The sequence below is a fragment of the Ahaetulla prasina genome, chromosome 14, assembly GCF_028640845.1.
Source record: "Ahaetulla prasina isolate Xishuangbanna chromosome 14, ASM2864084v1, whole genome shotgun sequence".
In the NCBI taxonomy this organism is placed as follows: Eukaryota; Metazoa; Chordata; class Lepidosauria; order Squamata; family Colubridae; genus Ahaetulla; species Ahaetulla prasina.
In genome coordinates, this window is record NC_080552.1 from 17,317,514 (window position 1) to 17,341,914 (window position 24,401).

The following is a 24,401-nucleotide window of genomic DNA, read 5'->3' on the forward strand; positions in this document are numbered from 1 at the left end:
AATCCCACCAAATACAGCCAGAAGAAATATTAGCAACAGATGTTTTTTTTTTATTATTATTATAATACAAAAGCTTTCGTTTACGAGCAAATTAAGTGGCAGAGAGCTGCAGGAAAGCTGCCTTGAGACCCCAAATTGCATCCAGTAAAATTCCATTTCAACTCCCAATCGCTTAATAGCTTTCAATCGGTAAGCTGACATTCGCTCCCAAATTAGCTCAATCTTGGCAATTATATGTTTGCGCGCTTGTCGTATTTTTAAATGGTTTTAATTTAGCTGTTTTCAGAAACAGAGCAACAGGGACTCGGTGCAGAAATATGGAAATTGGCATGCTGTTTGGAGCGTGTTTCTAAATTCTGGGATTTTTCCTTTTTTTTGTTTGTTGCCATTACAGTTAAAATGTCTGCATTTTACACAAAAAAATGGGAGTGTTCTTGCCAGCATTGAATCTAAACGAATCTAAACAAATCTTTTGTTGAGTTCATTGCTTGCATTCAATCTGCATTTCTCTGTTTTTGGATCAGTGTAAAATAGGGTTAAATGATACCGAGGGATCCATTGGGAGATTTGATCAATTATTGTGGAGCAAATATGGTGTCCTCTAGGAGTTGAAAAATGTCTGGATGGCAGGTAATCATTATATGGATAAATCACGGTTAAGAAAATGTCAAGAATTGGAAAACATGATTTATTGCTGGTTATACTAGGCATGCCTTGCATCTAATTAGGTTTAAATCTTGAATTCGTAGTGGTATCAGTTGGAGCTCCTGCCGGATCTTATCTTATAGCTAAGCACTTTGGCTTGTTGGGTGAAAGTAGTCCTCATTTAGAGACAACAATTGGGCCAGCAACTCCATCATTAAGCAAAGTGGACACTTACGTGAAACTGCCGCTACTATCCTTATGATCTCATTTCAGCTTTGCTTTACAGACCTGCAATGGTCATAAAGGTGAGGACTGGCTACAAAGTGAATTTTTTTTACATTCCCGTTGTAACTGCAAACTGTCGCTTACACAGGACAGTCACTGCTTGAGGACTAGCTGCTTCTTTTGAGTGGTGGCTGTCTGACTCAGGCTGCCTTATAAGATGGGCCTTACTCCTACAATAGCTACAGGTAGTTCTCGACTTACGACTGCGACTGAGTCCATCATTTCAGTCATAAAGCGAGTCAGGTGACCCAGTTTTACAGCCCCCCACCCTTTTTTTACAGTTGTTATGTGATTGCAGCAGTCTTTAAATGAATCTATTCTTCCCTGTGGGGCATTTTTGGGTGGGGGAACCGGAAGTAAATTCCAGTTTCCAAGAAAAAATAAAAATAAATTGCGGTTATGTGACTGCGGGATGCTGCAAACTGCCAAAAATGTGAGCCAATTGCCCAAAATAAAGTCATGTGCCTGCAAGATAGGCAGACAATCAGAGCTTCAAATCTAGGCCATAAGTCCCTTTTTGGGGTCCGTCGTAATTTCGAGGAGTCCTACCTTCGTGTATGGGTAATCCTCGGCTTACGACCACAGTTGACCCCAAATTTCCGTTGCTAAGTGAGGCAGTTGTTTTTGCCCCCATTTGACGACTTCTGTTGCCTCATTTGTTCTGTGAATCACTGCGGTTGTTAAATGCGTAACACGGTCGCTAAGCGAATCCGGCTTCCCCCATGGACTTTGCTTGTCAGAAGGTCGCAACAGGGGGAATCACGTGACCTGCCACCGTCATAAAGGTGAATAGGTTGTCAATCATCCGAACGTAAATCGCGTGGCCACCAGGAATGCCGCAGCCTGAAAAATGGCCCCGAGTCACCTTTTTCAGTGCCGTTGGTGACTTTGCATGGTCGCTAAGCAAACTGTTGTAAGTCGAGGATTGTCTCTGTGTGCTTACTTCTGTTGTGTCATGTTCTCCTCGTATGCTCAAGGGTAAGCCCTCCTTTACCTCTCTTGTCCGTCAAAACCCGGTTACATTAAAACCTGGCTAGCCTTTTCTCTTTGCAAAAGAGCCGTCTGGAGAATGCAAACCCGGAAGGCTCCGTCAGATTTATTCTCGATACGACTGCTGCTTTACACAACACACACACAGAGACACACCCTTGCTGATGATAACTGAGATTAAAAACTCTCTCTTGTTTCGGGAAAGGTCTTTAGAGCTACGCTGTCATTTTCAGAGCACGACAAGCCTTCTCGTTTTCAAAATAAGCTTTGATGTTCCACCCCCTCCTGACTCCGACGGGCCCGGCAGAGAGTGTGTGTGTTTCTGCACGCACGTATGCGTGAGAATGAGCGAGCCACTATTTATACACAGACAACACCTGTTCTTGCCAAAGCCGGCTGATGGAAGCTGCTGAGGAGTTTGGTGTTTCTCTTGCAGGGAAGGAAGGAAGGAAAAAGAAAGAAAAAGAAAGAAAGAAAGAAGGAAGGAAGGAAGGAAGGAAAGAGAAAGGAAGGAGGAAAGAGAAAGAGAAGGAAGGAAGAAAAGAGAAGAAAGAAGGAAGGAAGGAAGGAAAAGGAAGGAAGGAAAGAAGAAAGAAAAGGAAGGAAGGAAGGAAGGAAGAAAAAGAAGGAAAGGAAGAAAGAGAAGGAAGGAGGGAGGGAGAAGGAAGGAAAGGGAAGGAAGGAAAGGGAAGGAAGGAAGGAAAGAAAGAAAGAAAGATTGCTGGGACATCCCATCCAGCTCTCTTCCTCCCCTTTCGCTTTTAATGTTTGCTGGGTTGCCCAAAGGGTTGAGCCCTGATCACCATTCCTGTAAAAGAAGCTAATGCTGTTTAAAATGCCCTGGGGACTCCAGAAACATAACATATTTGATCTTCCTTCCTCCGTTCAACCGGTTAAGCTGTGCTAAATGCAATTTAGTGTCAGGGGGCTAAGAGAAACATCCACATTTTAGATATCTACAGAAAAAGGAACAGTCTCTTCTCAATCAGGTGCCTTTATAAGAAAAGCGGAGAAATGTTTGCGGCGTTATTGAGGATGAAACCACTGAATCTGGTGGCTCCTAAAATCATGTCAAGACAGACCCTCTTTATGTCTGCCACGACTTAACGATCGTAATGGACAGGTTCCATTAAGGTCGTAAGTCGAAGGCTGCCTATTACCTGGCTGTGGCTGTGGCGCAGTGGTTAGAATGCAGTATCGCAGGCGAACTCTGCCCACTGACAAGAGTTCGATCATGACCGGCTCAAGGTTGACTCAGCCTTCCATCCTTCTGAGGAGGGTAAAATGACCCAGATTGCTGGGGGCAAGAGGCTGACCTTGTAAACCGCTTAGGGAGGGCTGTAAAGCACTGTAAAGGGGTATATAAGTCTAAATGCTATTGCTGTTACCCTTCCTTCCTTCTGTTTAGAATGCATTATTGCAGACTAATTATGCTCACAGCCTGAAGTTCGATCCTGACCGGCTCAAGGTTGACTCAGCCTTCCATCCTTCTGTAAAATGGGGAGGTCTCTTGCTCACTCTTGTTGGGGGCAAGAGGCTGACCTTGTAAACCGCTTAGAGAGGGCTGTAAAAGCACTGCGAAGCGGTATGTAAGTCTAAGGGCTATGGCTATTGCTATGCCAAACTCCACTGGAATATCTCTGCCGTTTTGAGAGCTGTGGATCTCTGGTTTTTGAAGTTTTCTCATAGCATAGAAACACTGTCTATCTCGGTGGCGATACTAAATATAACTGCTGCCCACAGAATTAAGGATATAGAAGCACAAAATGATATAGCTACCTTTAGTAAGATGGGTAGCTTGAAATGGCTGAGTAAATACAAACATACTTTTCAAGTAGACAGCTATTTGAAGTTACGACTGCCAAAAAAATTGTAGGGAGATACTTACGCGAGTGAGATTCGAACAGCTGGACACAATGGTTAGATATGGGAGATTCCATTCTATACCCTACAGTGAGCATCTTTGCATTTGCGGAGTGGCAGAGGTAGAAGACCTGGCTCACATCCTATCTGACTGTTGTTTGTACAAGGGGGTGAGAGACAGGTACTTTGGTCCATCTACCAAACGAATGACCCGTTTTGGTCTCCATATCAAAACAACATACTTTATGTCCGGCCAGAACCTGAAAATAACATTTAACACAGCACAGGACTTAAAACAAAATGGTTCCGTTGAGATCTGCATAGGTGGGACATATATTAGGGCAGATTGTAAGAGTGACACCGAAACAATTTTATGTCATTTTGTTCTATTTTATATATTTATGTATTAAATTATATTGTACCTTATCCTATAACTATTGCATTTTACTCTACTCTTATTTTAAATTGCTTGTATAGGATTTTATTGGTGATATGTGTTTGAACTTTGTGCTTTGATATGGCCTATAGGCTAATCAATAAAGCTATCTATCTAAATACAACTCCTTGCGCGGGATCCAAACAGCGGTGCGGTCCTTCCAGTTCCTGGCTCTGCTGCCCTCCGATAAGGATCAGAAGCCTTAAAAATGCTTGCAAGACAGGAGGATCATTCTAGTGCAGGAGGGGTTTTCAAACTTTTTCAGGCTGGTGGACTTCAACTCCCAGAATTCCCCAGCCAGCCATGAGGGGGGGCGGGAAATGCTATTAGGGAAATGCATGGCTGGCTGGGGAATTCTGGGAGTTGAAGCCCACCACTCTTAAAAGTTGCCAAGTTTGGAGACCCCTTGGTATAAATGGTGGCTAGGGAATTCTGGGAGTTGAAGTCCACCGGTCAAAGATGGCAACTTTGGAGACCTCCTGTTATAAATGATGGCTGGGGAATTCTGGGAGTTGAAGTTGACCAGTCTTAAAAATTGCCCAGTTTGGAGACTCCTGTTCTAGCCAAAGCACTCTGGATTTCCTCGACACATCTGTGTGCGCGTGTGCGCACATGCGTGACCCACTTACAGGCTTTTGCGCTTCCAAGGCAAAAGTTCTAGATGTCTGCGGGGCCCGCCGTGTCTCGCTACTCTCTGTTCAGTGCTGTACAACACATGTCCAAAACGATTTGGCCATGCGGGCAACGGAGCTGGCATTTAATTTAAACTTTCTCTGCTGGGCGAAAGCACCCTCAAACTTGAACTCGGTCCTGTGTTGTGGTGTGCCAGTGTTGGACAAAGTCTCCATTGTGTTTTCCCAGGGAGCTCGCACAACGGTGCCTTTCAGTGGCTGCCAGTCTGTTTGCTCTGAAGATGCACCCCTGGTGTTAAAAAAGCAACAACAAAAAAACACCCCAAAAACCAAAGGCATATAAGTCATCACAGAATCCCAGTTGGTTTGGATTCCCCTTGAATTAAAAGCAGCGTGGAGAGAAATCTTATTTTAAAACCTCACTTTGTAAAAATCCAGATTGGGCTTTTAAAACGTTAATGGGTATGTGTTTGTGTGTGTGTGTGTTCACTTCCATTAAATTTAAATTTTAATGTGCTTCCTTAAATGCGCATATTAACGTGGAGCAGGACTGCTAATTGTGTTCTGTTTGGTAGGTTAATTTGAGACAAGAGGCTCGGGAAGTGAATTCTCTCTGAAGATGCATAGTTTTATTCGCTTTTGATCAACAGTAGGGTTCTTTTTTAAAGAAATATATTTGTTACTGTGCATCTCTGTTAATACTGATGGGTGTGTTTGTGTGTGTTTGTGTAGAGAGAGAGACAGAAAGAGAAAATCTACCTCTTTTTAATCTAGACTTAGCTTTAATATTTCATGATACCAACTCTTCGTATTTGTTTGTGCTGTGTTGTTTAAATTGTTATGGCTACTTTATTTTACAGTGTTGTGTTACCTAAGGCTGACTAGGAACAAAATAAATATTTATTGTCACTGGCAATAAGTGAGCAAGACATATGTTCTTCTTCCTTGTTCGCTTCTTCTGTTTCAAATTTCAAGAAAAAGCGTGTGCATTTTAGCAGTTATACATTCGTCATTCGTTCATAAATCAACATCAGATTCCGCCTTCTGCTGTTCTCTTAACTATACATGGCTGGCCAGGGAATTCTGGGAGTTGAAGTCCACAGGTGTTAAAAGTGGCCAAGGTTGGACATCCCTGGGCTATAAAAGTTGTTGGTGGTTGGAACTTGGATAAGAGACCAGTGGTTGCAAACTAGACGGGGATGTAGGCAGGGGTGGGCTGCAAAAAATTTAGCAAGGGGTTCTCTGCCCAGTTGCTGGGTGGGCGTGGTCATGGCTTAGTCGGCCTCCTGCGCCATGGTGGGGGAGGCGTTTTTGCCCTCCCTGGGCTCTGGAGTCTTTCCTCGAGCCTCCGGGAGAGTGAAAACAGCCTCCCCAGGCTCCGGAGACCCTCTGGAGGCCAGAAACAGGCCCGTTTCTGACCTTCGCGAACATCCGGTAGGCCCGTTTTTCGCCTTCCCCGAGCCCTGCACTTACCTTCATCCAAAACGGGCCACGCACTTGGGGACTCCTGGGAAGGGTGGGAGGGGCCAGCCGGGAGTGGGATTTGGGAGTTCTCTGAACTGCACAGAATCTTAGTTAGAGGTTCTCCTGAACCGCTGCGAACCCCCAGCAGCCCAGCCCTGGATGTAGGGGGAAAAAGTCTTGAAAACCTTTGATACTCTCCTTTGGTATTAGTGCTAGAGAAACACTTTGGTTTCGACTATCGAAAAATGAGCTCAGTTGGTAGGTCTCCAGGCTGAGGTAGGTGGCTTTCATTGGGTTTCCCAGGACTGGTCTTCCTTCCTGTTTATTCGGCTTCCTCCTCCTCCTCCTCCTCCTCCTCCTCCTCCTCCTCCTCCTCCTCCTCCTCCTCCTCCTCCTCCTCCTCCTCCTCAGTAGAAGGAGACAAGTTCTGGCCAACAGCTGGCCATGGAGGTGGGTCAGTAAGTTCTCCTTTCCTCCAACTTGGGAGACAAAGCCTCAAGGAGTTGTTGGCCTTCACCCCAATTTGGTCCTTGCCAAACAAACTCCAGCCAGTAGTTGTGTCAATGTCTTTGCTTTGAGGACTTTAAATAGTTTCCTTTCTGGAAAAACCTCAGAGCAGAAAGCTCCACTCTCTTTCCACTCCAAAGTAATTCCAGGAAGCCTCTCTCTTTCTTTCCAAGCTATTTAAATATTTAAGCCCGCCACAAATACCATGGCTACACCTTACTACTGCTTAAGATGAGACCAGTTCGGCTTCAGCGGCTTACGCTAAGAAGCCCTTTGTCCTTAACCTAACCCGACCAGCCACCTGGCTCAATGTTTGGATGTTTGTATGTTTAAGCCAATTACATTTTTTCCCCCAGGTATAAAGTGCCATACACATACTTACGACTGTTCATTTAGTGACCGTTCAAAATTACGATGGCACTGAAAAAAGCAACTTAGGACCGTTTTTCACCCTTATCGACCATTGCAGCATCCCGTGGTCACCTAATCAAAATTGGGATGCTTTGTCGGCTGGCTCACATTTAACCACGGTTGCAATATCCCCCAGGGTCAGATAATCTCTCCTTTGGCGACCACCTGACAAGCGAAGTCAACGGGGAAGCCAAATTCAATTAACAACCCTGTTACTAATTTTAACCACCGTAGCGACTCACTTAACAAATGTGGCAAGAAAAATGTGGTCGTAAAACGGGGGCACTGAACAACTGTCTCACTTAGCAGCAGAAATATCGGGTCGTAAGTCGAGGATTACCTGTACATGACGGAAGGACTAGTTAGGTTCACACCTGCCTAAATTGTTTCCGTCCCTGTTCTCAGAATTTCATGGAATGTGGGGATGACCCTGGGAGAGGAGGGGAGGAAATGCTTGCTAGGAAACCAGAGAAGAGAAGCAGGAGCCCCCAGTGGCTTAACGGTCAGAGGAAGAAATTTGGGAAGGATACCCTCCCCTCCCTTACTTGATCAGGCGGTTAAAAGCAGTGGTGGATGTATACTTACTATTACGTATTTTGAAAGCAGCGAGAATTGTATTTGCAGAATATTGGGGAAAAATGGAAACTCCTACAGATGAAAATGTAATTTAAAAAAAATTACTACCCTTATTTTCCCCGAAAATAAAACATCCCCTGATATGAATCGGGCTTTTGAACGTATGCGCTAAAATAAGCCTTCACGAAAATATTTAAACGCAGAGCCGGAAATCAGGTAAGATGGCAAGAGGAGCCCCATCTTGCTCCACGCACCCCAAGATAAGACTTCCCCGAAAATAAGGCCAAGCGCTTATTTTGGGGTTCAAAAAATATATAAGACAGCGTCTTATTTTCGGGGGGAAACAGTAGACTGTGTGGAAATGGATGGATTGACATTAAAGATAAAGGGCAAAGAAGACACAGAATATTTCTTAACATGGGGATTCATTCTATCAACAGATTATAGAGGTAGAAATCAGAAGATGTAAGATTATTACGATGTATAAGAAAAATGATGAAAGTATTACTATATATAAGTTAACAAACTTACTACTGTTGTTATTATCATGTATAAGTAAATTGACGCAGACAATACTCTGTTCATTAAGTACTTATTTATATTAAAGAAAAACGTATAAATAAATAAACACATTAAAAAAACAGCAGTGGGAAGTTTGTACCTTCAGATTTGCACGATTCTGTTAGTGTAGCCTTGTTGTTGTTGTTAGTTGCGAAGTCATGTCCGACCCATCGCGACCCCATGGACAACGTTTCTCCAAACCTTCCTATTCTCTACCATCCTCTGGAGCAGGGGTTTCCAACCTTGACAACTAAGCTGGCTGAGGGATTCTGGGAGTTGAAGTCCACAAGTCTTAAAGTTGTCAAGATTGGAGACCCCTGCTCTGGAGTCCATTTAAGCTCACGCCGACTGCTTCAGTGACTCCATCCAGCCCCCTCCTTCTCTGCCATCCCCTTCTTCTTTTGCCTTCAATCTTTCCCAGCATTAGGCTCTTCTCCAGGGAGTCCTTCCTTCTCTTTAGGTGGCCAAAGTATTTGAGTTTCTTCTTCAGGATCTGGCCTTTGTAACCTTGTAGTAAAGTAGAATTAGCTCATCTGATCTTGTTACCTGAGAGGGCTGACATAAAAGGACTGGTTGCAAGAGGTGGTGGGGTTGGGGGAGAGAGTGAGGTGGAATTCAGCCATCTTCACCAAGACCTTTGAGCATAGGTGGGATTCACTTACCTTTCCTACCGGTTCTCAAATGTGAGTCGCACGCTTGCGCTTTGCTTGCACATGCCACCTTCTACGCATGCTCGGCCTTCTGTGCATGCTCTATGCTCACACACGCACCTTCCACACATGCGCACAGCCTCCAAAAGGTGGCAAAATAGGACGGCATTGAGTCTGAGCGGAGCCTACCGCAGTTGCCGTTACCGATTCACCCAAACCGGCTGAATCCCACCACTGCCTCTTGAGTTCTCCCAAAGAAGCCAGGTCTGATCGTGTCATCTTCTTCCAGAAGTTTGAGGAAGCCAAACCAAGACAGGCGGGTGTTAGGAAGTCATCTGCTTCCAGAACGTATGTGTCGTGTCCCACCCCCACTCCGACGAACGAGTCAAGGAAGTCTGTAACAAATTTGGCAGCGAAGCCTCTGCAGCTTGCCAAGTTCCTTCGAGATTTATCAGGGCAGGCAGGAGTCCAAGTTGTGACTTCAACGATAGGGTCCGGTATCAGCAAACTAGATAAGACTTTGCTTGACTCAAAGTTGGAATGCCAAAAGCAGGTCCTTTATATAGGCTGTGGGGTGTGGCTCCATGACTCAGCATTTATCCAGGCCTGCCCCACCCTTCCTTCTGCTGGCGTTGCCTCTCAGATCTCCGGACGTGAGGGTCCACCCACGCTGAATTGTCTTCAGCTGGATCTGCTGTCAGCATCTGGGAAAGGGAGGGGTCAGAGGGAGCAGGCCCGGGTAATTCTACCACCTGGCTGGTTTCCTGCTCTGAAGGCTGAGCCAAAGGAACACATGCTGCTGTATGAGTGAGGTTTATTGGGCTTCTCCTTTCACTCCCTGACTCCTCTCCGGGCATGGGGCCAGAGCCGGGGGCTGGAATCATGACAGGCCGTTCATCTTCATTATCAGACTCGGAGTCTGATAAAAGGCCCGGTTCTCAGACGGGAGGGGCCCGGCTGAGGAGAGGAGGGAGGATGAGTCACAACAGTATATTAATTAACGCCCACAATTGTCTACCTCTGTGTGTGTGCGTTTGTTGTTTCAGGTGCTCTCACCGTTGGCCTTGTGCGACAGTGTCAAACCATCCATGGACGTGACAGGACCTGCATTCCTCCACGGCTGCCACCGGAGTGGATCACGACTTTATTTTTTATCATCATGGGCATCATTTCACTGACTGTCACCTGTGGCTTGCTGGTGGCTTCCCACTGGCGACGGGAAGCGACGAAATACGCACGCTGGATAGCCTTCACTGGAAGTAAGTTGTGACCCAGACCCCCCCAAGTAGGTAGCAACAAACTCAGTCCGTGATAAACTAAACTTTATTCGAGCAGCTGGGAATTACTTCCTTCCCAGCGTCGTCCAACTCAAAGTAAAACAAAGGCCTCCCAAAACAAATTCCTCAGTTATCTCACAAACCTTAGTCCAATTAAGCAAACTGCCAAAGGTCCTTCCTGGCAAACATCCAGAAGCCACAAAAACAAAGATGTATATGAAGCAGAAGACGAAGCTACCAACGTTGTTTTCCGGCAAAGCCCAAACGCCGTTGCTGGTCTGTTTTAAGCCTTATGGGAGGGGCCAATCATCTCATGGCCCTACTCCCGAGTCGTCCTTTTTGCTTTAGCTGCTCTTGCCTTCTGGCAGCTCTTCTCATGTGTGCATTAGGAACAGGCTCCTCCTGTTCCTCTGCCTCACTACTATCAGTCTCTGAAGGCTCTGGAGTCCTCACCTCACTCCCCGATGGCTCTGGCCACACCGCAGCCTCATCACTGTCTGACTCCGTTGCCAGCTCCGCAAGCTGCTGACAGACCACAACAATCTCTTCTTCACTCAGCACACCAAAGAGGGCAGGGAGAGTTTGGGAAAAATCAGCACCTCCTTCTCAAAGATCTCCCTAGGTTTCCAAGAGCCCGCAGAGACCTTCCCTGCTTTTTCAGAAACCAGCAGCTCCTCCTCTTTCTCCCAAAAGCTTGCTGAGACACCTAGGCTTCTCTCCAGCGGCAGGACCAGGGGCTTTGCATGACTGAAGGTGACGCCTTCTGCCACCGTCATAAATAGGAGCCAGTTGCCAAATTTGCAGCGCGTGACCATAGGTTGCTACAATGCGACGTAAGCGTGCTGGCTGCAACCATCATGAATTCATGCCAGCGTCTGAATTTATTTATTTTTATTTGAAAAAGTTTTTACAAAAAAAAAAGCTTTTTCCCCCCTCCCCCCCTCTACCCCCTCCCCCCTTCAAAAAACCCCTCCCCCCACCGACTTCCCGGAACAAATACAAGGTATAGTTTAAAAATAAAACAAACATATGCTAAAAATTTTCTCTCCTAACTCAGTTATACTCCTGCAATTCTCATCAAATCCTAACCTCCCCCAAAGCAATCAGAAATAATACATCCTAATCATTCAAAGGCAGTCTGATATCTCTTAGTCTGATATCTATTTTGGATATAGTCAATCCATTTTTTCCATTCATTTAAGTATCTTTCTTGTGTATTGTCTTTCAAAAAGGCTGAGATTTTTGCCATCTCAGCCAAATTTCAATATCCATTCTTCTATTGTAGGTAGTTCTTTTTTCTTCCAATACTGTCCTATCAGTAATCTTGCCGCTGTTACTAAATTTAAAATCAATTTAGTCTCAATTACTGTACAGTCCGTGATAATTCCCAGTAAAAAAAATTGCGGTAGGAACTTTTATCTTCTTTTTCAAAACATTTTGTATAATCCACCAAATCCTTATCCAAAAAGCCTTAATGTTCTTGCAAGTCCACCAAATATGAAAATATGTAGCGTCATCACAATTACATCTCCAGAGTCTGAATTTTTATCCTGGGAATGCTGCGTTGGTCACAGGTATAGAAAACAGGGGGCTCAGAACTTCAAAACCAGGTCATAAGTATCTCTGGGGGAGGCCCGGCGTATCTTCAAACAGTCACTTAAGTGGCCGGTCGTACGTGAAGGATTACCTGTAACCTGATAGAACTGCCTGTGATCTGTGATCTGCTTTACAGGTGATCAAACTCTGCATTTGTCTGTCCATCAGACCTCAGAATAACTGTTGCAGGAAGTTTCATCAAAATGCAGTTAACAGTGATAAGCTATCATTAGGAATGTATATGTATAAGTATATGTATATACATACACATATGACAAGAACTGGAAAATGCCTCACATGACAGAGGTGGGTTTCAGCAGATTCTGACCGGTTCTGGAGAACCTGTAGCGGAAATTTTGAGTAGTTCGGCGAACTGGTAGTAAACATTCTGACTGGCCCCGCCCCCATTTATTCTCTGCTTCCCAAGTCCCAGCTGATCGGGAGGGAATGGGGATTTTACAGTAACCTTCCCCTGGATTGGGGAGGGAATGGAGATTTTGCAGTATCCTTCCCCTGCCACCCCCACCAAGCCACACCCACCAAGCCACACCCAAAGAACCAGTAGTAAAAAAAATTTGAAACTCACCTCTGTCACAGGAGCAGCTAAAGGCAACTCCTAGAGAGGCAGGAAATGCATCTCAAAATAGAGCTGCCTACATATCAGACATAACCACTGTAACATCTTCCCTTTTCATATTACATAAACAACAGCATAAACTTTCTAAAACATTGTAAAAGTTCCCCTGAAAACAAATACGTGTTGCAGACCAGCTGCGACAACTAACAATAACCTGTGCAGAAGATACTGTTTAGTGCTCCATTTGCAGTGTTCAACAGCTGCTTTCCCCTGGCCCATGTTCCCCTTCAAATGTTGGGTTCCCAACTCCCATAATCCCTAGCTGGTCATCTCTGGGATGGCAGATTTACGTTCTGAAGACTAACAGCAAGCTCTAAACGCCCTCTAGCGCTCATTGGACATTCTATTAAACCGAAGTTTGTTCACTTTTAGAGTCAAATGGGGAGATATAGCAAAAGATTTATACAGTAGTAGCCAAAATTGTGGAAACCTTTTGGGGAAAGTGTATTTTCTAAAACTAGCTAATGACACCACTATTTTGGGGAGCAGTACCATAAAATTATATATCAACGGAAAGATAATTTAATCAAGAATGTAATGCAATCACTTTTATGAAGGATTTGCTATTAGAATAGCAGTTACAGTATAAAAAATAAAAGTGAAACACGTAGAAAAAAAGGAGAGATACAAAAATTATCACCATAGAGAAAACAAGATATACAAAAATGATCCCCATGTCAGTTAATACTTGGTTGAGTAACCTTTAGCATAAATTACGGCCTTACAACGTCTTCCCATGGAGTGAACCAAGTTTTTTAGTTCTGCAGCTGTTATCATGTGAAACTAAGATTGAACGATTGCTTGTATTAACTGGGTTTTATTGGTGGGTCGCTTCTGACTAACAAGTTTCTTTAGTCGGCTCCATAGATTTTCAATTGGGTGAAGGGCTGGGCTATTCCCAGGCCATTCCAGCAGTGGAACAGGATGATCTTGAAACTCCCCCCAAAAGTGGTGTTATTAGCCATCAAACCTCAAAAATACACTTTTCCCAAAAGGTTTCCACAATTTTGGCCACTACTGATACCGCTTCCCAGTGCTTTTACAGCCCTCTCTATGCAGTTTACAGAGTCAGCCTCTTGCCCCCCAACAATCTGGGTCTGTTGTGTCTCGTCCGATCTCACCACAGCCGGGGCCTTCTTATCTGCTTCCGAACACGGAGGAATGTCCTAGTATGCCTCCCGGCCCCAGCCCTGGCTCCATGCCCAGACAGGCTGAAGAGGAGGAAGTATCTCCAGCCCCCAGCTCTGGCTCCATGCCCAGACAGGCTGAAGAGGAGGAAGTATCTCCAGCCCCCAGCCCTGGCTCCATGCCCAGACAGGCTGAAGAGGAGGAAGTATCTCCAGCCCCCAGCCCTGGCTCCATGCCCAGACAGGCTGAAGAGGAGGAAGTATCTCCAGCCCCCAGCTCTGGCTCCATGCCCAGACAGGCTGAAGAGGAGGAAGTATCTCCAGCCCCCAGCTCTGGCTCCATGCCCAGGCAAACGGAGCAACTAGACCCCTCCCCCTCCTCCACAGCATGTGAGCCTGAGGGAGGTCAATTGCCAACAGCTGCAGACTGGAGTGACCCTTGCGTCAGAAGACTTGATAGACGGAGGCAACAGAAGGAAGGGAGGGGCAGGCCTGGATAAGTGCTGAGTCATGGAGCCACACCCCATGGCTTATATAAAGGACCTGCTTTCTGGCATTCTCTGAGTCAGGCAAAGTCTAACATATCTTGCTGAAGTCACTTTCTGGTCTCCTGCCTGCCTTGAGAACTTTGCTAGGACTTTGGCAGAGCTGCAGAGGCACGCCTGATTTCCCTGACCCGGCCGTCAGCGGAGGAGTGGGACACGACAGGGTCCTCATTTTACCCACCTTAGAAGGATGGAAGGCTGAGTCAGCCTTGAGCCTGGTGAGATTCGAACTGCTAAACTGCTGGTAATTGGCAGTCAGCAGAAGCTATAGATACTCCTCCACTTATGGCCACCACGGGGACCAGAATTTCTGTTGCTAAACAAGTCAGTTCTTGGAGTTGAAGTCCAGCAATCGTACGAGTTGCTAATATTGAAAAGGTTTGGCCTTTACTGTTGTAAGAAAATGTTTAAAAACATCTACAGGTGGTCCTTGACTTACAACCACGGTTCACCCCAAAATTTCGGTTGCTAAGCAGGACATCTGTGAAGTCCCCCACTTTACGACCTTTTCTCGCCACTTTAATGAAGTGAATCGCTCAAGCTGTCGAGTGAGTCACACATTTGTGAAGTGAACCTGGCTTCCCCATTGACTCTGCTGGTCAGAAGGTCGTAAAAAGGGGATCGCACGACACACACACACACACCCCCGGGACACTGCGACCGTCATAAATACGAGTCGGTTGCCAAGCGTCTGAATTTGGATCACATAACCACGGGGATGCTGTAATGGTCATAAGTGTGGGCTCCAGTGACGTCACCCTCCTGCTGGGTGCTCAAACAGAGCACTCCGTGTTAGAAGATTGTAAAAGTCAGTGAAACAGAAAATAAATCACTGTTCACTGAGCTTAGCATAATCTCTGGGTGAAAGAGATTATCAGAATTGTGGAAGAGTGGCAGGTCTGACAGGGGGTTTGCTCTTAAGAGCGAATTTTCCTGGATTTATGACCCCACCGAATTCCACTCCTTCCAACTTCAGCACGCCCTGTTTTTATCAGGAAAAGGAGAGGAATGTTGCTTCTGCTCTAGAGAACTTATTAAATTGATTGATATTCCAAGCAGACGGAATTTCACAAGCGTCAACTTTGATGTAGAATCAGTACGGCAAGTACCGACTCCCTTTTTGAAATTTGAAACCTTTCTTTGTCTTTGATTAATTGACTTTTAAAATGGCGTCTAAAAGTGAAAGTAAAATTTTTTAGTACGATGAAGCAGCGTTACTTGTGGATTGTTACAAACGGAGTTTTTATACTGAAAGGAGGAAGGAGAGTTATTAAGTTTGAATTCCTGATTCTTTTGAAGACAGAATGGCAGCTAAACCTTTAAAGCCTTCTGGAAGAAGGGATCTGAACCAAGTCTTGAGGAAAATATTGAAAGAACAATTAAAACTTTCTGAAGATAGGCAAAAGAGATGATGGAGAATTTTAATGCAAAAATAAGAGAAGATATTCTTATGGCAGTTCAAGGACTGAGTAAAAAATTGAAGGATTGGAAGTGGAAATGCAACAGATCTCTCAGTCAAATAAGTATTTAGAAGATGAAATGAAAGGTGTTCAGAAAAAGTGGATCAAAATGAAGATCAGGTTGTGATATTACAATATAAACTTATGGAAGGAGCTCTTAGAATTGTGGTATGCAGAAGAGCGTGGAGAAGATTTAAGAAAAATTATATCAGAAGCACTGGCTGAATTTATTGAAGCGGACCCCCAAGAGGTAGCGTACCAAATTGATAAAATATATAGAGTTAATTCTTGGATTGCAAGACAGAGAAAGCTTCCTCGGGACATTGTGGTTTATTTTGTGAAAAGGACTATGAGAAATCAAATTCTGCAAGTTTCATATCAGACAACTTTAAAAATTGGAGAACAGGAGTTGAAGGTGTTGAAAGAGATTCCTTCAAAGATGTTAAGAGACAGGAAGGAATTTGTTTTTTTTACACAAGAACTTAAAAAACAGATTCAATTCAGATGGGAGATGCCAGTTGGACTGACACTATTCTATCAAGGAAGGAGATATAGAATTGACACTGTTTTAAAGGCAAAGGATTTTCTTTCTACAGTTTTGAAAGTCGAAATAGAAGTGATAGAAAAACTTCAAGAGACTCAAGAAGGCGTGATGACCCAAGAGCCTTTATTGCTGCCAGTATTAGAGGAACCACAAGAGCAAAGGGTGACAAGAGGAGCCCTTAAGCGTAAAGAAGAGCAACAGTCTCAAAGTAAAAGTCAGGATCCCATTATGGAAGCTGTGGGAGGAGCTAGACGGAAGATACCGGAGGAGGAGCTTCCGTTGTCTGCTTCAAAGCTTCAGGAGGCCAGTAATGGCAAATAGAATCTTGTCATGGAATGTTAATGGCTTGAATTCAGCTCAGAAAAGAAGGAAAATATTTCACTACTTGAAACAATTAAAAATGATGTGATTTGTTTGCAAGAGACACATATAAAATTATCAGACCAAAAATATTTAGTTAATTCAAAATTGGGTAACCATTTTGTTGCATCAGCTTTGGAAAAGAAGCATGGAATTGTTGTATATATCAGGAAGGATATACCAGCTAAGCTAATTGAGGCAGATATTCAAGGAAGATTTATTGCTATTGAACTGGTGATAGATGCAAAAGACTTTGTTGATAGGTATTTATGCACCTAATCAGCAACAAGAAAAGTTTTACAAAATGTTACATGAGAGGTTGACCCTCTGGGATTATAGTTCGTTTATTTTATTAGGAGACTGGAATGGAGTAATTGATACAAGAAGGGATAAGAGAACTTCCTCCAAGAAGATACCTATACATGCAAAATTACCAAAATCTTTTTTTGAAATGATGGAAGACTTTGAGTTTAGAGATATATGGAGGTTACGGAATCCAGATGAGAGAGATTTTACTTTTTTCTGATAGGCATCAATCTTTTTCACGCATTGATTTTATTTTAATTTCTAATGACTTGCTTTCTAGGGTGAAGAAAACGAAGATATTTTCGAGGTGTTTAACTGACCATAGCCCAGTATGGATGGAATTATTACAAGGGAAAAAAGGTGGTAGAACATGGAGGTTGAATGAAAATCTGTTTAGATATGAGGATAATGTAACTTATTGTAAGAAACAGTTAAAAGAATTTTTTGATTTTAATATGTACAAAGGGACACCTATAGGAACTGTGTGGGAAGCGAGCAAAGCGTTTATTAGAGGATATTGATTTATTTGGACAACAGGCAAAGGAATAATAAACAAAAGCAGCGTAGATATTTGGAAGAAGAAATTCAAAGGAAGCAACAGTTATTAATTCAAAACCCACAAGATCATAAACTTAAAGAGGCTATAAAAATATTACAGAGTCAATTTAATATGTTAATGGCAGACCAGGTGGCAACGAATATACAATATGCTAAACATAATACTTTTGTAATGCAAATAAACCTGGGAGATGGTTGGCATATAATTTAAGGAAGAAACAGAAAGCACGTGTCATACAAAAATAGAATATAAAGGTAAAGAGACATATCAACAGGATAAAATTAAAAGGCATTCTCAGAATTTTATACTGCACTATATGCAAAAGACAAAATATTGGATAGGGATATTTATGATTATTTGAAAGATTATAAGGTGAATATTCTAACATTAGAACAGAGGAGGAGCTGAACCGGCCGATAGCTACTGGAGAAATAGTGGAGGCAATTAAACAATTAAAATGGGAAAACCCTGGTACAGATGGTCTTACAGCAACTTATTATAAAAAACACAGGATGAAATATTAGGCCCACTTAAAGAATTATTTAATCAGATACAATTAGGAGTGGAATACCCCGTCATGGAAAACATCTTTTATTTCACTGATACCGAAGAGGAGCAAGACTGCTCTAAACCTGGTAACTATAGGCCGATTTCACTTTTAAATAATGATTATAAGATTTTTGTAAAAATAATAGCAAATAGATTAATGTTAGTTTTACAACAAAGAATTCATACTGATCAATCTGGTTTTATAAAAGGGAGGCAGATGAGGAATAATGTTAGACAGATTATTAATATATTGGAATATTTGGAAAAGAAGAATACTTCAGCGGCACTTATTTTTTTGGATGCAGAGAAAGCCTTTGATCGATTGCATTGGGATTTTTTATTTAAATTAATAGAGAAAATGCAATTTGGAGACTGTTTTATTAGAATAATTAAAGCGATTTATGGAGAGCAAACAGCACAGATTATAGTAAATGGTAGTTTGACAGAAGTTATTAAGATTGCGAAAGGAACAAGACAGGGATGTCCCTTATCACCATTATTGTTTGTTTTGACTCTGGAACCATTATTAGATAAAATACGAGAATTAATGAAAATAGAGGAATTAAGATTAGACAATATGAGTACAAAGTTAGAGCTTTTGCAGATGATGTAGTGGTTACGTTAATGAATCCTATAAATTCAAGTAGATTTTGTTGGAAGTAATTGATAAATATGGAAAGGTATCAGGATTTAAAATAAATCAGAAAAAAACAAAAGTGATAATTAAAAATATGTCTATACAACAGAAACAAAAACTAGAGGAAATGACAGGATTTGAGGTAGTAAAAAAGGTTAAATATTTAGGGGTCTATATTAGCTCATCGAACAAGAAACTTTATAAGAATAATTATGACTTGCTATGGCAAAAAGTTCAGAATGATATGAATGGCTGGAAGAAATTGCAGTTATCCCTATTGGGAAGGATTGCGGCTATTAAAATGAATGTGTTACCTAGATTTTGTTTCTGTTCCAGATGATACCTATAATTAAAAAGGATAAAAATTTGGAAGATTGGCAGAGTGGGATTAATAAATTTATATGGCAGGGTAAAAGGCGAGGTTAAAATGAAAATAATACAGGATTCACGGGAAAGAGGTGGTTTAAGAATGCCTAATTTTAAACTATATTATGAAGCAGTAACCCTCTCAGTAATAAGTGACTGGTTTAACTTAACAGAGGAAAGAATTTTGAATATAGAAGGTTATGACTTGTTATATGGATGGCATGCGTACTTATTTTATGGAAAAAAGTGGATAGGGCTTTTAAGAATCATGTGTTGAGAAGTGCTCTTTATGGTCTGGAATAAATATTCCTATAAATTAGATTATAAGATTCCTATATGGGCGAGCCCTAGACATGCAATAGAGAATATAAATATAGAACAGAAACAGGAAATGATTACATATAAAGAACTTTTGTATGCTGAAGGAGGTAGATTGCAATTAAAATCATTACAGGTATTAAATGAAGAAGGGAGGAATTATACTTGGTTTCAATATGGGCAAATAAGTGCTAGATGGAAAGAAGATCAAAAAATTGGTATAATGCAAAGGAGGAAAATTTAATAAAGCAAATTAGAAATCAGACCCACGAGCATATAAAGAGATTGTATAATGTGTTGCTTGAAATAGATTCGGAAAAGGATTTGGTAAAGGATTGTATGATAAAATGGGCACAGAATATTCAGGAACCAATAATGTTGGAAACATGGGAGAAAATTTGGGTTAGAAATGTTAAGTTTACACAAGCACAGAATTTAAGGAAAATTTTTATAAGATGTTTTATAGATGGCATTTAGATCCCAAAAAATTATCATGTATGTATCCTAATATCCAAGCGAAATGTTGGAGGTGTGATTGTGATGATGCTACATATTTTCATATTTGGTGGACTTGCAAGAAAATTAAGGTCTTTTGGATAAGAATTTGGTGGATTATTCAAAATGTACTGAAGAAGAAGATAAAGTTCCTGCCACAATTTTTCCTTTTGGGAATTATAATGGATTGTACAGGGATTGAGACTAAACTGATTTTGAACTTAATAACAGCAGCAAGACTGTTGATTGGACAATACTGGAAGAAAGAAGAGATACCTACAATAGAAGAATGGATATTGAAAGTTATTAATTTGGCTGAGATGGCTAAAATCTCAGCGTTTTAAAAGACAATACGCAGGAAAGATATTTAATTGAATGGAAAAATGGATTGATTATCTACAAAACAGATATCAGATTAAGAAATATCAGATTGCCTTTGAATAATTAGAAAGTTATTTTATGTAATGGGAGGGGTTGGGAGACAAAAGCTTTGGATGTGGTTATTTGGATTGGACTTTACCTTGTGATTGACCCGAAGCGGGGTGGGGAGGAGGGGATGTTTTGTTTTTTTTTTGGGAGGAGGGGAAAAAGGGGGAAAATGTTTTTGTTTTTTTTAAAACTCTTTCAATAAAAAAAAAATAAGTGTGAAAACACTGTCGAAAGCCACGTTTTCCGCTGCCATTGCAACTTCACGTGGTCACTGAATGAATGATTGTAAGTTGAGAACTACCTGTACTTTTAGGGATGGGTACAATTTTTGCCACTAATCTGATTTTTTTTTGTCTCTCTCTCCCTCTCCCTCCTTCTCTCCCTCTCTCTCTTTTCCTCTCCCTCCCACTCTCCCTCTCTCCCTCTCTGCCTCCCTCTATCTCCCTCCCTCTTTCTTTCTCCCTCCCTCTCTCTCTTTCTCTCCCTCCCTCCCTCTCTCTCTGCCTCCCTCCCTCTCTCCCACTCCCTCCTTCCTCTCTCTCCTCTCTCTCTCTCCTCTCTCTCTCCTCTCCTCTCTCTCCACTCACTCTCCCTCTCTGCCTCCCTCTATCTCCCTCCCTCTTTCTTTCTCCCTCCCTCTCTCTCTCTCTCTGCCTCCTCCCTGTCTCTCTCCTCTCTGCCTCTCTCCCACTTCCTCCTTCCTCTCCCTCCCTCTCTCTCCTCTCTCTCTTCTCCTCCCTCCTCCTCTCCTCTCTGCCTCCCTCTATCTCCCTCCCTCTTTCTTTCTCCCTCCCTCTCTCTCTTTCTCTCTCTGCCTCCCTCCCTGTCTCTCTCCCTCTCTGCCTCTCTCTCTCTCCTCCCTCCCTCCCTCTCTCTGCCTCTCTCCTCTCCTTCCTCTCCTCCTCTCTCTCTCTCCTTCCTCTCTCCTCTCTCCTCCTTCTCTCCTCCTTCCTCTCTCTTCCTCCCTCTCTCTCTCCCTTCCTCTCTCTCTCTCTCCCTCCCTCTTTCTCCTCCTCTTTCTCCCTCTCTCTCTCCCTCCCTCTCTCTCTCCCTTCCTCTCTCTCTCTCTCCCTCCCTCTTTCTCTCCCTCCTTCCCCCTCCCTCTCTCTTTCCCTACATCCCCCTCTCTTGCTCTCTTTCTCTCTCTCTCCTCCTTTCTTTTTCCTTCCTTCCTTCCTCCAGTGATCCTTTTCTGTATGGCAGCCTTAATATTCCCCATAGGATTTTACATCAACGAAGTAGGAGGCCAACCGTATAAACTTCCGAACAACACCGTGGTGGGCTCCTCTTACGTACTCTTCGTTTTATCTATTTTCTTTACGATAGTGGGACTTCTGTTTGCTGGCAAAGTGTGCCTACCAGGCTGACGACCATCTCCGTACTTTCTTTTTGTTTTTTTTTGTGGGGGATGTATGGTCACGAAGGAGAATCGGACGTCGCCTGGCGCATCCGCAGGAAGATGCGAAGGTCAGGCCGCCGTCGCAGTCTTACCGGAAACGAGGAGGTTTCTTCTGTTCTCACTATGCACTTTGGATTTTTTTTTAAAGAAGAAAAACTTTTATTATTATTATTATAATTATTCCTTTTTACGGAGAGTCTTTCCCCCCCCCCCCCTCAATAACCAAAACCAAAACAACCGCGACTCATCTCGTCAGCATCTGGACGTGGTCGGGTGTGTGCACTGTGATCAGACCTCATGTGGAAGAAATTTTTTTTCCTGCACTCTACAGCATTTTTTCTTTTTTTCCTCCCCTTCCCTCCCCCTCCTGCCCCTCCCCCTCCTGCCCCTCCGACTCCTTCCGCATCACCGTACTGTACCCCCACCCCCCCTTCGAAACGATCTGACAATATTGAAAGTCTCAAAAAAGTATTTATGCACTTTGATTGGACGGGCGTTTGCCAAGGGCGGGGCTGGGCCTCGCCCAACCTTTTAAGAGTTTTAGCATCTTCCTTCTATGATAGGCAAGAAGCATTTGCCATCAATCCTTCCCTCTCCCCTCCTCTCTCTCCCCCCCCGCCCCCGTGTTAAACACCCCCCCATGCACACAAGTAATCAATCCCAACTTTAGTTGCATCCTGAAGCCGGTAGATCAAAAACACATTTTTGGGGACTCTGTTACGAAGCTCCGTCTGCTCACCACCCTCGCTCACCACCTGTTACAACCCTTGCCGGTGACTCCAGGTGGGGCTGAGAAATTCTTCCATATGTATTTATATGTGTGTGCGTGCGTGTGTATGTGTGAATGCGTGTGTGTGTGTGTGTGTATTTATATGTATGATGCAGTATATCGAATGTCTATGTATGTCTTATTCGCACACAAGCGTACATGCCGACCGACACAAGCGAAACAATGTGGTGAGCAACACTAGGGCTTGCAAAGGAGAAAGAAAGAAAGGGAAGGAAGAAAGGAAGGAAAGAAAGAGAAAAAGAAAGAACGAAAGCCATTTCTTTGAAGTCCGCATCGTTGAGAAAGTCTTCAGTATACCTCATTCGCTGTAGCAGCCCTTGCTTTTGATAGGTTTTTATGATGGGTACCAACAACTCCATGCCTTCCTCGGTACAATGTTAAGTTAAGCTAAGAGGGTTGGTCCTTCTCCTCTTCCTTCTCCTGCTTTTCTTCATCCTCCTCCTCCTCCTCAATTTGAGTCTTGATGGTCAAAGATGAAATCATGTCTTCTTTTGGAAAGCTCTGACCCCCAGCGATAGGACATTCAACCCAACAATTGAACGCATCATTTAAGCCAGGGGTCTCCAATTTTGGCAACTTTAAGCCTAGAGGACTTCAACTCCCAGAATTCTCTTTGCTGGCTAGGGAACTTCAACTCCCAGAAGTCCTCCAGGCTTAAAGTTGCCAAAGTTGGGGACCCCTGATTTAAGCAGTGTGAATCGTGGGAGCCTCTCCTCTTTTAGAGGTCTTGTTCTTTACATCGTGGTGGGGTTTTGGCCCAGATAATCTGCCACGAGCATCTCCGATAGAGTTGACCCCAAGCAGCGCCCGAAAGCCACAGCAAAGCAGCGCCCGAGCCTTTTTCTCTCCCCCACCACCTACTTTGAAAGTATTAACTCTTCGGTTGTTATTCCACAAAAGGACAAGGTGATTATTAGATAATGCAGGTGTTTGGGTTTGTTTTTTTTAAATGGCCTGTCTTGTTTTCAGGGATCTTTGCAGGTCATGTCTTTCTCGACAGATTTGCCATCATGGGGGTAGAGCATTCTGGCAGCCGAAGGAGACGTGTGCGTCCTGGCAGTGGCACCCTGGCTGAGGATCCTCTCTTGTGGGTAGCACACAGGAAGCGCTAAAAGGAGGCGCTTCCAAGGCCTTGGTTTGCAAGCCCTTCTCGTTTAACCGAGTTTGTGGATGACCACGATCCCATTTCTTAACCGGAATAGGTGATTTTTAAGTTGCCTTTTGTTGTCGGAGCATATTGTCTGTCCTTTCAGTTGGTAGAAGAATTCCTCCCCCCTCCCCAAAACCTGCGAGTTTTCATACTTTTTTAATGGCTTTGTGAAATCGTTTGGTTTAAGTTCAAGCATTTTAACGTTTGCCGGGCGTTAGCAGTGACCTCCTGAAGACATTTATCACTGCAGACAGAACACCCACGTTCTGTAGATGTCGGACTGTTTTTTAACAAAACAAAACAAAACAAAACATGAATTCTTAGTTTAAATCACGGCTGCAAACGGGAGCAGGTTACCTTTTTGCAGGTCAAGAGCTAGGCCTAACATTTAGGGCAGGGCTCTCCAACCTTGGCAACTTTTAAAGACTTGTGGACTTCAACTCCCAGAATACCTCAGCCAGCAAAGCAAAGCTGGCTGAGGAATTCTGGGAGTTGAAGTCCACAAGTCTTTAAAAGTTGTCAAGGTTGGAGACCCCTGATTTAGGGGAGGGTAAAGGCCCACGGTGGTCAAGATACAGCACAAAAAAAAAAAAAAAGGTTTCACAGGTGGACGGACAAGGCTGGGATTTTTCTCTCTCGCCCCCCTTTTGTAAGGTTTGTGTCTGTATGTGAGCCTTTGCTTGGTTCTGTTGGATGGAAATGAGGCCTTCGTGCTGCTTTCAGAGTTGGTGCCATCGTCGTTTTCATGTCTTTTTTCCCCCTGCCCTGGAAAACGCACCGCTAATTGTCGGCAATTCCCCCCCCGCCCCCCCCTTCCCTTTGGAACAGCCTTTTTTT

The 24,401-nt window shown here is 43.4% G+C and overlaps 1 protein-coding gene across 1 annotated transcript in view; it reads left to right on the plus strand.

Annotated features, from left to right (window-relative positions):
• MOSMO (modulator of smoothened) overlaps positions 1 to 24,401 on the plus strand; it is a 42,205-nt gene extending 17,804 nt beyond the window's left edge. The window contains exons 2-3 of the mRNA XM_058157268.1: positions 10,067 to 10,279; positions 21,408 to 24,401. Coding sequence (XP_058013251.1) covers positions 10,067 to 10,279; positions 21,408 to 21,592 — 398 coding nt within the window. The 3' untranslated portion in view covers positions 21,593 to 24,401. The remainder of the gene's footprint in view (positions 1 to 10,066; positions 10,280 to 21,407) is intronic.